The following is a 12138-nucleotide window of genomic DNA, read 5'->3' on the forward strand; positions in this document are numbered from 1 at the left end:
GGAGGAGGAGGAGGAGGAGGAGGAGGAGTTACGGCGAGGCCCCCCAAGGGGCCCTATTAGGGCTCCTCCATCTGATTGTTCCTTTGAGGGAGCAGAGAGCCATGAAAGGGCTGCTTCTGAAGACTGAAAAAGAGAGAGATTCCGAAGGGAGAAAGGCCCATTATCCCCGTCTAATGTGAGTACATTGTAAAGAATGACAGAACTGGAATCACAATATAATAGGCTGACATTCTACCAATTTGAGAAACGGGGGCAGGTGTCAGTCTGAAAAGGAAGCAGAGCTCATTGTGAGCGCATCAAGGGAAAGTGAAAGATTTAGACTAATATTAAGACATGGGGCGCATCAGCCAGCTTGCTCAGGGGGCCCACAGTTGACACGGGAGGGGGGGAGTGAGCGAAGGTGGCAAATTGGCCCTGCCGGCAGGGGGGGGGGCTCTGATCAGCAAGAAGTTCAGAGACTCATCTGCTAAGAAAAACAGCTGGGGAGTGGAAAGGCAGATGTGGAAAGCACAGCTGGAGAGTGGGAGAAACCACTGGGCTACAGGCTATTGCTGGCAACAGGTCAAGGTGGCAAGCATCTGGTTCCACCAACACTGAGAGTTACCCTTCCTCGGTAGTGCCTGGTAGCGCAGTTCCCCCTCAGAGATTTGGCCAGGACCCCATCAAGGAGAGTCACAAGCAATAAAGAAAATGGCTGGCCAGGGTCTTTCCTGGGTGGGTGCCAGAACTGGAGGGCTGCCTGGCATTTTAACCATTCCACCAGGCCCCCACCAGACCTCCGTGGCAAAGCTGTTTGGCAGGGAGGGTCTGGCTTGGGAGAGGGGAGGGGGATCATCCGGTCAGCATCTCTCCCCCATCGCCTCTCGTTCTGAGCTTTAGCTCTTCTGAGAGGCCCCCCTCCCGTCTCTGGGGATGGTTCTCCGGCTCCTCTTCCTGCGCGGGTCTCTTCCTGTCAGAGCGCTCTGCCTCTGGGCTTCCTGGCCAAGATTTCTCTCGCTCTTCCTCCCGATGGGAATCGCTGCCTCCTTCGGTTTGCTCATGTGGCAAGATTTCCCTTTGTGTCTCTTTAGAGTTGGAAACGTTGGATCGAAGCTCTTCCCATGAACCAACCTCTGCTCTTCTGTTGGTTCTCCTCTAGATGCCACAGATTCAAGGGCAATGAGGTCACCTTCCCCAGGTGCCAGGTGCCTTCTCTCCTTTGGCCGATTCCTGGGTTATGTCCAGGATAGCAGCATCCTTTGCTCTTTCTTCCACTTTCTGACAGATGAAGTTGTTCATCCAGTAAGGACCAGAATGACTTGGGCTTCTGACTCTCAGCAGATGCCAGGATAATTGCCCCCCCCTTATCACTCTTGCACGCCTCTCTGATAGCCTTTCTGCTCATCTGATGCAGAAAGACCTGGCCTGTATCTTCTGCCTGCCCAGATGGTCCATAGTAAACCTCCTTCGGCGGGATCCCATATCGGTTTCCTTTCTCCTCTTTTACTCCTGCCCAAAGGCTTTCAACAAGGTCTGTGCTCTGATTCCCGAACGTCAGTGCAATGTCAGAGGCCATTTCTATGGGGCCCTACTCTTGTGGAAAACGAAAGGACTTTTACGAATTCCAGAGGGTTTTAGCAGAGAGATTTATTGCGCAGGTTCAGAAGCAATAGAGACAAGCAATTCTGAACCCTGAGGGCGGGGTTCAAACTTCAGTTTTATACTTTCCTTTTCTCAGGAACAAAGGAATACACATTGAAATACACATTGTAATACATTAGGTTCGTTTCTCACGGGTATACAATGGAGGGTTTGCTACATACATTGTATCCATGTGCAATGCGCATTAGGTTAGTCACATATTACTGACACAGAATTTTCCTGACACTCCAGAATGATTATGCATTATTCCTGACACATCGTTATTCTAGTAATTATGCAGACAAATCATTATTTTAGTAATTGTTCATTATTCCACATTACCACAGAGTTTGAAAATCAGCCCAAAGGCTGGCCTGCTGGGGTTGGGGCAGGGCTGCGGAGATGTGTGCCGGGGCCCCAGTCCTAAAACCCGTCTCATTTGGGGAATTTTGTACGCCATCAGGTCGGTGTGTGGACTCCCAGTAAAAACTGCCTCCAGAATATCAGGGAACAATCATGCTAAACCCCAGACTGCGGGAGACATTGTAGTTGTCTGGGTCTGACAGGGAAGATGAGGGAGTCAGCAAAGATTTCCCGAGGTCTCCAGTGTAGATAACAATCCAGTTGGCCTGCGGGGTGTGATTGTGCGCCAACATCGATTATCTGCTTCAGAGAAGCCTCCCTCCTGTCCTCCTCGGCTGGGATTAATGTCGGCAGGAGGGCCTGAATTCTTCACAAGGGATTAAGAGGGCTGGAAGACCTTCCAGAATCTTCCCATCACAGCCGTTCCTCTCCCAGGTCTGCAGCAGTGAAACTAAACGGCGGACAGGAGGGGGTCTCTCTTCCATTTTGCTAGCACACACACACACACACACACACAAACATCCCAGAGCTCGGCTTGGCAGGTGGATGTCCTTCCCCCAAATGTATTTATTTAAACAGTCTGCATGGCCGACTCCCTCATCCAGGATCAGCCTAGAGGTCAGGGCTGCTCTTGGGTAGCCAGGCTGGCGGGGACACATCCTGGGGGCTGGGGAGTCCCTGTTGAAGAGGAGAGGGTTGGGCTATGCAGTCACACACAGGCAGTCCTCGACTTGCAACAGTTTGTTTAGTGACCATTAAAAGTTACAACAGCACTGGAAAAAGTGACTTATGACCATTTTTCACACTTACGACCTTTGCAGCATCCCCATGGTCGCGTGATCAAAATTCAGATGCTTGCCAGCTGGCTCATACAGTATTTACGACGGTTGCGGTACCCCGGGGGTCGTGCGATCCCCTTTTGTGACCTTCTGAGAAGCAAAGCCAATGGGGAACCTAAATCCGTTTAACAACCGGGTTACTAACCTATCAACTGCAGTGATTCACTTAACAACTGAGGCAAGGAAAGTGGTAAAAGGGGGCAAAGCTCACTTAACAGATGTCTCGCTGAACAACAGAAATTTTGGGCTCAGTTGTGGTCGTAAGTCGAGGACTACCTGTGCTGAAGCAATTGGGGAAATCTTCGAGCCGCCCTTCAAGCAGACTAAAACCACTTCATTCCTGTCAGAATCATTCCTGTCAGAAACGGTGGCAGTCTGGCGGCCTTGTGAGTCTGTGGGCTCAGGTTGCCCCCCCCTTCCCATCTTTTAAATATGTTTTAAGCATAAAATGGCCGAATTGGGGCCACAAGTGCCAGGTGGCCAGGAGGAGCAGGGCCGGAAGGCCGAATGGAGAGAATGTTCCAGAAAAGCCGCAGGAGTCTGGGGGGGGGCCAGAGGCCTACCTGGGCCAGGGTCTCGGAGGAGCCGGATGGGGCCTCCTGAGCTGCAAGGCTGGCAGGGGGAAGGCAGGGCAGGGCTGGTGGGCAGCATGGGGGAGGCGCCCCTTGTTTGGGCACCGCTCTGATTGACAAGGCCCAGCACATTGTGCATGACCCACTTTCTGACTTTCTTCCTCGTGTTATTTGGGTTGCTTGGCAACAGGCAGCGCCTTCATTAAAAAGCCAGCGAGGGCCGCCGCTGAGACATGGCCTCCCTGCTGCGTGGCCACAAAGCAGCCGGCTTCCACCTGGCCTCTCCGCCTCTCACTTTGGAAGCAGCCAGCCTCCCTCGGGCCCCAGGGAGGCACGGAGAGTGTCTCCCACATAGGAAGCACCAGGCTGTGGCTTTCTCTCCAGGTGGATCCCAGGAAGCAGCCACACAAGGGCAGAGCTCTCCCAGGGGCTCATTTTTTATTTGGACTAACGCCCAGCCATGAGGTTTTCTCTTCCACCTTCTCCAAGTTTCTGCTAAGACAGCGGTTCTCAACCTATGGGTCGCGACCCCATTTGGGGTCGATCGACCAGTTCACGGGGGTCGCCAAGCAAGGCTGTCCGCCATTTTTTTCCCCTTTTCCGGCAGGTGCCTTACCTCCCTTGAGCTGGGCCAGCTGGTGGTCGGCCTGCTCCATCTCTGCCGCTTGCCAGCTACGCCTCGGCTGGCGCAGGGGGCGGAACCACGCATGCGCGGCGCTCCCGGGCAGGGAAAGTCCTCGACTTACGACCGGTTGGGTAGTCCTTGACTTACGACCGGTTTAGTCCTCGGCTTACGACAGGTTGGGGGTCGCGGCATTAAAAAGGTTGAGAACCACTGTGCTAAGGTCATGCAGAAGCAGCCACCAAGTTTAGGTCCAGGTCCAGGAGCTGGGAGGCCTTCAGCCCCTGAAGCTCCATGAGTGACGTCAGCCCAACCGCCCCCCCCCCCCAGGGTTTGATGAGAAAGAGTTGCCCAAGGACCTTGGGACCCTACAGAGGTGAGGTAACCAAAAATAACAGAAGAACAAAGTTGGAAGGGACCTTGTAGGTCATCTAGTCCAACCCCCTGCTCAAGCAGGAGACTCTATCCCATTTCTGACAGATGGCAGTCCAGTCTCTTCTTGAAAGCTTCCAGTGATGAAGCTCCCACAACTTCTGAAGGCAACTTCTGTTCCACTGGTTGATTGTTCTCACCGTCAGAAAGTTTTTACTTACTTCTAGGTTCAATCTCCTTGATCAGTTTCCACCCATTGTTCCTTGTCTGGCCTTCGGGTGCTTTGGAAAATAAGTTGACCCCCTCTTCTTTGTGGCAGCCCCTCAAATACTGGAAGACTGCTATCATGTCACCCCTGGTTCTTTTCTTCACTAGACTAGCCATGCCCAGTTCTTGCAACCATTCTTCATAGGTTTCAGCCTTCAAGCCCCCAATCATCTTTGTTGCTGTTCTTTGCACTCTTTCTAGATCCAGAGTCTCAACATTTTTCTTTTTTTAAAGTTTTTATTGATTTTTTAATACAATTCAAAAGTACTTATTCAACAAACATGTTGTCTGAGTTTATCATTCACTAATACAAATTGAATTCCTAATCCCTTATTCTTTTCTCCAGTCCTTGATAAAATAAGTGCCAAGTTTGAAAGTATTCTGTTTCTTCTTTTTCTTTCAACCTCAAAGTAAGTCTGCCCATTTCCACACAATAGTATTTTTTTTTAATTATTTCTTCCTCTGATGGTATTTCTTCATTTTTCCAATATTGTGTGAAAATGATTCTCTACCACATGTAAAATCAAGTATATACTTTGTTTGTCAAGCTTTCCTGGCATTATACCTAATCTAAAAAGTTCAGGTTTAAAATCTACATGCTTTCCCAACATCTTTTCTAGCCAAGTATGTATTTTTGTCCAATATCTCTTTGCTTTAACACATGTCTACCCTACATGATAATAGGCACCTGACTTGTGATTACATTTCCAACATCTATTTGACATATTTTTAAACATTTTTGCTAGTCTTGCTGCTGGCAAGTGCTATCTGTAAAACATTTTATATACGTTTTCTTTGTAAGAGGTTGACATTGTCAATTTATAATTTCTTTGCCACAAGTTTTGCCATTTCTCTATATCTATATTGTATCCAAAATTCTTTGCCCATGTTATCATTGTTTCTTTTACTTCTTCATTTTCCATTTTCAAATTCAATTAAAAGTTATACATTTTTTAATTAGTTTCTCATCAGAGGTTAATAATATCTGATCAAACAAGGTGTCAACGCTGCTAACATTGGATGTTCCCACTTTGATAACTGATGCAAATGCAGCCATTTTCTCTATTCCTTTAACATGCTTTTTCTTACTTTTAGAAATCAGGTGCAGGGGTGTGTGAGTGGGATGTAAACTCAGCTAGCCATAATAATAACGCTGCTGTGGGAACCCAAGGATAAGCTGATAATGTTTTGGTGGGCTGTGGAGCTAAGGAGAAAGCCCGCACTTTAAGCTAATTGGGGAATGTGATTTATGATAATTTATTGGGGGTGGGAATTGCACTTTGTTACTTTGTATCAGGGGGAAGGGAATTTAGTTTTTGGGTTCAGTATGTAGTGCCGATACTTTGTTTCCCGAATAAAAAATTCTTTAAGGAAAACAATGCCTCGAAGTTCTTTTGAAGGGTTTCATCTATCGGAACCATGACACAAGGTCCGCTCTTTATAAAATCCGTGCAGTTTAACATCTTTGTCATATCTCATTTGCATTTGTAAATATTGAATTGAAAATGTTACAAGAAGCTAAGGGAAATGGAGGTTTTTGCTTGCCAGAATGGGTTTTATATTATCAAGCAATCAGTATTAACATGGGTAAAAGAATGGATAACTCTTAGAAATAAAAGATTATGGTACTTGGAGGGACATGACTTACAACTCGGTTGGCACGCTTTTTGATGGTATGGGAAAAATAAAATTCATAAACATTTTCAAAACCACTATATTAGAAATGCATTATTACTAACATGGGGAAAAAATAAAATGTAAAATATACTTGAAAATTCCAAGATGGCTCTCAACAATGGAAGCATTTGTACATCCACATTTAGTCAGTCCTGAGAAAATGTGAACATATAAAGATATTCTAAACTCTGAAGGGAATTTAAAATCTAAACAAGAGATGGAAAATCAGGGTATTGAGGGCATAACAACATTTTTTTTTCTATCATGACAACCAAAACTGGACACAGTATTCCAGGTGTGGCCTTACTACGACTTTATAGAGCTGTATTAGTATCTCATGTGATCCTGATTTAGTCCCTCTGTTAATGCAGCCTAGGATGGCACTGACTTTTCTGCCAGCTGCCGTATACTGCTGGCTCAAATTTAAGTGATTGTACATTAGGACTCCAAGGTCCCTCTCACAATTACTGCCATTGAGCCAAGTTTCACCTAATCTGTACTTGTACTTTTGGTTTTTCTCGCCTAAGTGTAAGACTCTACTTTTCTCTATGTTGAATTGTGAAGTCTTACACTTTGGAAAACTTCGCCCTTCCCAGTTGGTAGCTGTTATTCCCCACTGCTTGGGGCCCTCCAAGCACAGCCCGGGGCCTTTGCAACCTGCCCCCCTCCCACTCTCAGCTGCCTTGCCCAAAAAGTGGGGTTCCAAGACCCGAGAAGAGGCAGCCCACTGAGCCTGGAGGGGCCTGGATTGCTTGGGGGCTGTGATGGGGGGGTGTACGTTGCCTCCCTGCCTGTGGCTGCCTTGGGACCTGGGCAGAAAAGAGCACAGACCTTGCTCTCTCCCACCCCCACCCCTTTGGCCTTTGCAGCGAGTGCCATAACTCCTCTGACCGGATCAAAGTGCGGGTCTGGGATGAAGACGATGACATCAAGTCCCGGGTCAAGCAGCGGCTCAAGCGGGAGTCAGATGACTTTTTGGGGCAGACCATCATTGAAGTCCGGACCCTGAGCGGAGAGATGGACGTCTGGTACAACCTGGGTGAGTCCCTCCTGTCCGCAGGAGTTTCGGGGAGGGGGCGGGAGTCGAAAGCTTGGCAGAAGAGGACTGTGGGAATCCCGTGGGATGGTGGGGTCTGGGGAGGGCAGAGGTGCTTCCAGGGAGGCAGCCTGGAGGAAATTGAGGTGGCCTAGCCAACAAAAGTGCGTATAGTCAAGGCCATGGTTTTCCCAGTTGCAATCTATGGGTGTGAAAGTTGGACCATACGAAAGGCTGAGCGCCAAAGAATGGAGGCCTTTGAACTCTAGTGCTGGAGAAGACTCCTGCGAGTCCCCTGGACTGCAAGGCGATCAAACCGGTCAGTCCTAGAGGAGATTAACCCTGACTGCTCTTTAGAAGGCCAGGTCCTGAAGTTGAAATTCAAATACTTTGGCCACCTAAGGAGAAGGAAGGACTCACTGGAGAAGGGCCTCATGCTGGGAAAGATGGAGGGCAAGAGAAGAAGGGGACGACAGAGAATGAGGTGGCTGGAGGGAGTCACGGAAGCAGTAGGCCTGAGCTTAAATGGACTCCAGAAGATGGTAGAGGACAGGAAGGCCTGGAGGAACGTTGTCCATGGGGTCGTGATGGGTCGGACACGACTTCGCAACTAACAACAACAACAATCTGAGAAGGACAGAAGGGGAGTTTGGGGCGTCGGAGGAGGCAGAGTCCAGTGCTGGGAGGGTGAAGTTGCCCACCCTCCGCACAACTCGACAAAAAAAAACAACTCCTGTCCCAGACCTGGGAGGGGGGGAAACCTGCTGGCAGGAGTCAGAAAAGCAGCTTGGCTGGGCTGAGGCAGCAGAAAGTTTTCAAGGAGAAGAAAGGGGAGGGTCTCATTCAGAAAAGAAAAGTGAATACTACTCGGGCCTCAGAGAATGTGGCCCCAGAAAGGCCCCCTTGCAAACCAGATCTGTAGCCAAAGTAAGGAGGTGGAGGAAAGAGGCTGGCAAGCTTGGAATCCCTGTCTTTTTCAAAACCCTTTCGGGCCTCAGTGCCATCTGCATATCACTGCTCAGGAGCCCTCCAGAAGCACTTCGGTTGAGGGTCTTGATGAAAAAAAATGTGTGCTGGGGAAAAACTGCCTTGGAAAATGAGGAGCGAGTTTAACATTTTGGGCAGGGCTGCTGAATTCCAGCCATGGAAGTGCCTCTCTCCAACTCGGTGTCCTTCAGACAGGCCAGCAGCTCTGCCTCATCCGGAGACCCCCTGCTTGGGAAATGGGAGTGGAGCTCTCCCCCTTTTCTTTTGGAGAGGAAAGAGGGCCTGCAGTCTCCTTCAGACCGCTATTGTGGTGGCCCATCCAGGCCCCTCTCCTGGCCTCCTTGGGGTCTCTGGATGGGAAGAGATGGGGTCTGTCCCCTCAGCAGGTGCAGATGGACCAGGGGGTCTGCCATGCACATCGTCCTGTCCCAGTCCTCCGAAAGCAAGCTGGAGGAGTGAGTGGTGGTGGTGGAGCTGCCACTTCTGTGGACCCCACTCAAGCCTCATAGCAACGAGGCCACAGGGGCACAACACCCCTTCTGGCCACATCTTCCTGCCCCTCTTTTGCCACTGGGCAGCCTGGAGCCCATGTGCCACTGGCTGCCAACAGGTCTGCAGAGCCAGCCTGGTCCCTTGAAAGGGGGAGAGAGTGGCTGCGTGGGCGGCCGGTCTGCCTTCCATCACTCTTGGCTGCTGGAGACCCCCGGCTGGCAGGGAGGGATGAGAACGTGGGGCTCTTTCTTCCAGAAAAAAGGACGGATAAATCTGCCGTCTCAGGCGCCATTCGACTGCAGATCAGCGTGGAGATCAAAGGCGAAGAGAAGGTGGCTCCTTATCACGTCCAGTACACCTGCCTTCACGAGGTAGGCATGGCGGCCGGCTGAGCTCTGCTGCCCAAGAGGAGGCCCACACGGTGAACCCCCTTTGCTGAAGATGCTCCCTCCACTTTAGAGAATTCGGGGGCCCTGGCTTCGTCCCCCTTGGCTCATTGCAACTTCAGTGAGGGAAGAGTTGGCTGAGCAGCCTGGGAGGTTCTCTTAATGCGAACTCCACTCTGGTGGGTTTGGCCCTTCAACCAGTCGTGGCTTATCCTTCCCAGAAAAAAAGCCACGGAGGCTGGCCAGTTTTAAAGTACAGAGACGCCGCTTTAGAGCAGGGGTGTCAAACTCAATTTCATTGAGGGCCGCATCAACATTGCTGTTGCCCTGGGGGGTGTGTGGCCAGGGTGGGTGCAGCCTACTGGGTGGGCATGGATGGAGTGGGTGTGGCTTACTGGGTGGGTGTGGCCAAATCTACATTGTTCACATCAAGGGTGCCTGTGGGGGCCTGGGCAGGAGTGGGACAGATCTGAGGGTCTCTGGCAGAAGGGGGTGGGACCAGGGCAAGTGCCAAGGCATGGTCCATTTCTTCATTCCTCACAAAGGGTGACCCCTCCCCAGCATGCACCCAGGGGACGGGGCCGACGTGGCAGGGGCTGGTTCCTCGCTGTTTCCAGACGGCCTTGTGGAGCTAAGACTGAATGCGTTTCGGCATAGATGGCCACCACAAAATTGTACATTGGCTCCCGGCCGGCCTGGGCCAGGGCCAAGGCAGCGGGAGCTGTTCCCTCACTGTTTCCAGGATGGCTTCGCGGGCCCCATGAAACCACTTCGCGGGCCGCATCTGGCCCCTGGGCCTTATGTTTGACGTGTCTGCTTTAGAGGTTTACAGAAGTAGCCTCACACCCGTGGTAAGCAATAAGGAAGGGGAGGTTCTGGCGGAGGAAGGAAAGAGAGAGATGTTCTGAAGGTACTGATGAAAGAGAGTATCTGCAGCTCAGGGTTGAAATGAGGGGTCCTTGGTGGTCTCTGAGCTTGGTGGTTTTCTAGCAGGCGTTTCATGACCCAAATCACGGTAGGTAACATCATCAGTGCTAGTGGTCACCATCCTCAGACTAGCACTGATGATTTTACTTAGTTTGGCTAATGAGAAGCCCCAAGCTCAGACACCACCAAGGACCCCTCATGTTCTGAAGTTCAGAGAGAAAGCTGGGCAGCGTCCAGCGGAGGCCAGTTTTGTGTATTGAAAGAAAGTCTGGCTGAAAACTCTCCGTTGTCATCCTTGCCTCCTCCCCCCATGCATCTGTTTAATAGCCAGAGCTCAGCAGCAGATGAAACTCGCCCTGGAGCCGGACCAGCTAGGAGCTCACAGAGCTTCCAGTCAGCAGGGGTGTCATGGGGACATCCGAAAAGTAGGGGGTTAGTCAATGGCTGGCAAAGCCACACGAGTGGCTCTAGTGACAACCTAGAAGTGGCAGCAGCCTCAGAAAGCTGAGAACCGCAGAGGGGTAGAGAGCAGAACCCACACCTGGGCTGGGCTGAGGGAAGGGAGGGGGCAACCTTTGCGTTCTCTCCAGGTATTCCTTCCAGCACCTGAATCTGGGTCTAGGTCTGCTACCCCCCCCCCCGCCTTGGGTGGGTCCTTTCCTGAAACCCTCTTGGGGGCGGCTGCGGGTTTCCCTTCCAGAACCTCTTCCACCACCTGACGGACGTCCAAGGAAACGGCGTGGTGAAGGTCCCCGATGCCAAAGGGGACGACGCCTGGAAGGTTTACTTTGAGGAGACCGGCCAGGAGATTGTGGACGAGTTCGCCATGCGCTACGGGATCGAGTCCATCTACCAAGCCATGACGTGAGTCCCTGGTTACACCCAGCCCTCTCCTCTCCTCTTAGACCCAGATATGCCGCCTGCGCCAAGCGGCTTTGCCAACCTCCGAGGGACGGGCTCAGCATTGTGCAGCCAAGCCAGTCCAGGGCGGGTCGAGATCCCCAAACGCTGGGGAGAGTTGTCAAAGGTTCTTGAGCTCTGATGATGAAGGGCCCGGCTCTAGATGACCTTTCCTGGGGGGTGGGGGCCCCAAAGCTGAACAAGATGAACCGGGGAGGGGGGAGACTCTGCGCTGCTGTTGGTTGCCAGGAGCAGGTGGCAGGATTCCCACTCAGCTGCCTAGTGGAGTCTGCAGAGCCCCTTAATTTCTTGGGCTCCTCCTGCCATCCTCAAGAAGGAAGCAGCCTCCGCGTTTGGGGGTTCTCCCTTCTTGGCTCCCCAGAAAGGAAGGGCCAAGAGAAGAAAGCCAGAACCCCCAACCTGGGTTCGCTAGCATTTGGCCTGGGGGGGGAGGGGGGTTTGGTGGAAGTCAGCACAAAACAAGGTGAACCAGGGAAGGTGGTGCTTGGAAAGGAATCCTCGATCGATTAGGAGGGAGCTTGTCCTCTGCAACAGAGCTGGCCCTTCCAGGTGAGCAAAGGCAGGACTGAGAATAGGGGCTCTCTTGGGCCACTCTGGGGTCCCCGTCCTGGGGAGGGAGGTGCTGAGCCATCTCTGCTTTTGCCTGGGCCTCTGGCAAGAGAAGGCTTTGCTCTGAGGCTCTGGGCATGGTCTCCCCACCATTGGGAACACCTGGAAGGTGCCACTTCCTTGCTTTTGCAAAATGTCCCAGAGGGGGTAGCATTGGAGCAGGGGGTGGGCTTTGCTGGGGGAGGGGTCTCACTCCAGAGCTTGCTTTCACCATGGTCAGCAGCAGCAGCAGAAGCTGCCAAGAGTTGCCGCCTGCAGGTGTCAGATGGCCTTGGTGCTCGCTGAGTTTGGGGCGGCCTCTAATGGCTCTGTGGGTCGGGGAGGGGAGGAGGAGTTAGCTATGGACAGAGAGATCCGGGAGCCGTTCGAGGAAGGGCCCGGCGTTCCTGCTTCCTGGCCCCGGGGCTTCCTCTGCCTGACCGTTACCTCCCCCATTACCTCTGCTCCT

The 12138-nt window shown here is 51.7% G+C and overlaps 1 protein-coding gene across 1 annotated transcript in view; it reads left to right on the forward strand.

Moving 5' to 3' along the window:
• The window catches only part of LOC107300006 (protein unc-13 homolog B-like), a 21229-nt gene extending 10201 nt beyond the window's left edge, over nt 1–11028 (forward strand). The window contains exons 6-8 of the mRNA XM_015829349.1: nt 7202–7371; nt 9103–9218; nt 10861–11028. Of these exons, the coding sequence (XP_015684835.1) occupies nt 7202–7371; nt 9103–9218; nt 10861–11028 (454 nt within the window). The remainder of the gene's footprint in view (nt 1–7201; nt 7372–9102; nt 9219–10860) is intronic.
• The last annotated feature ends 1110 nt before the right edge of the window (nt 11029–12138 follow it).

This window comes from Protobothrops mucrosquamatus, unplaced genomic scaffold (genome assembly GCF_001527695.2).
Source record: "Protobothrops mucrosquamatus isolate PMUCROS unplaced genomic scaffold, P.Mucros_1.0 scaffold5919, whole genome shotgun sequence".
NCBI lineage: Eukaryota > Metazoa > Chordata > Lepidosauria > Squamata > Viperidae > Protobothrops > Protobothrops mucrosquamatus.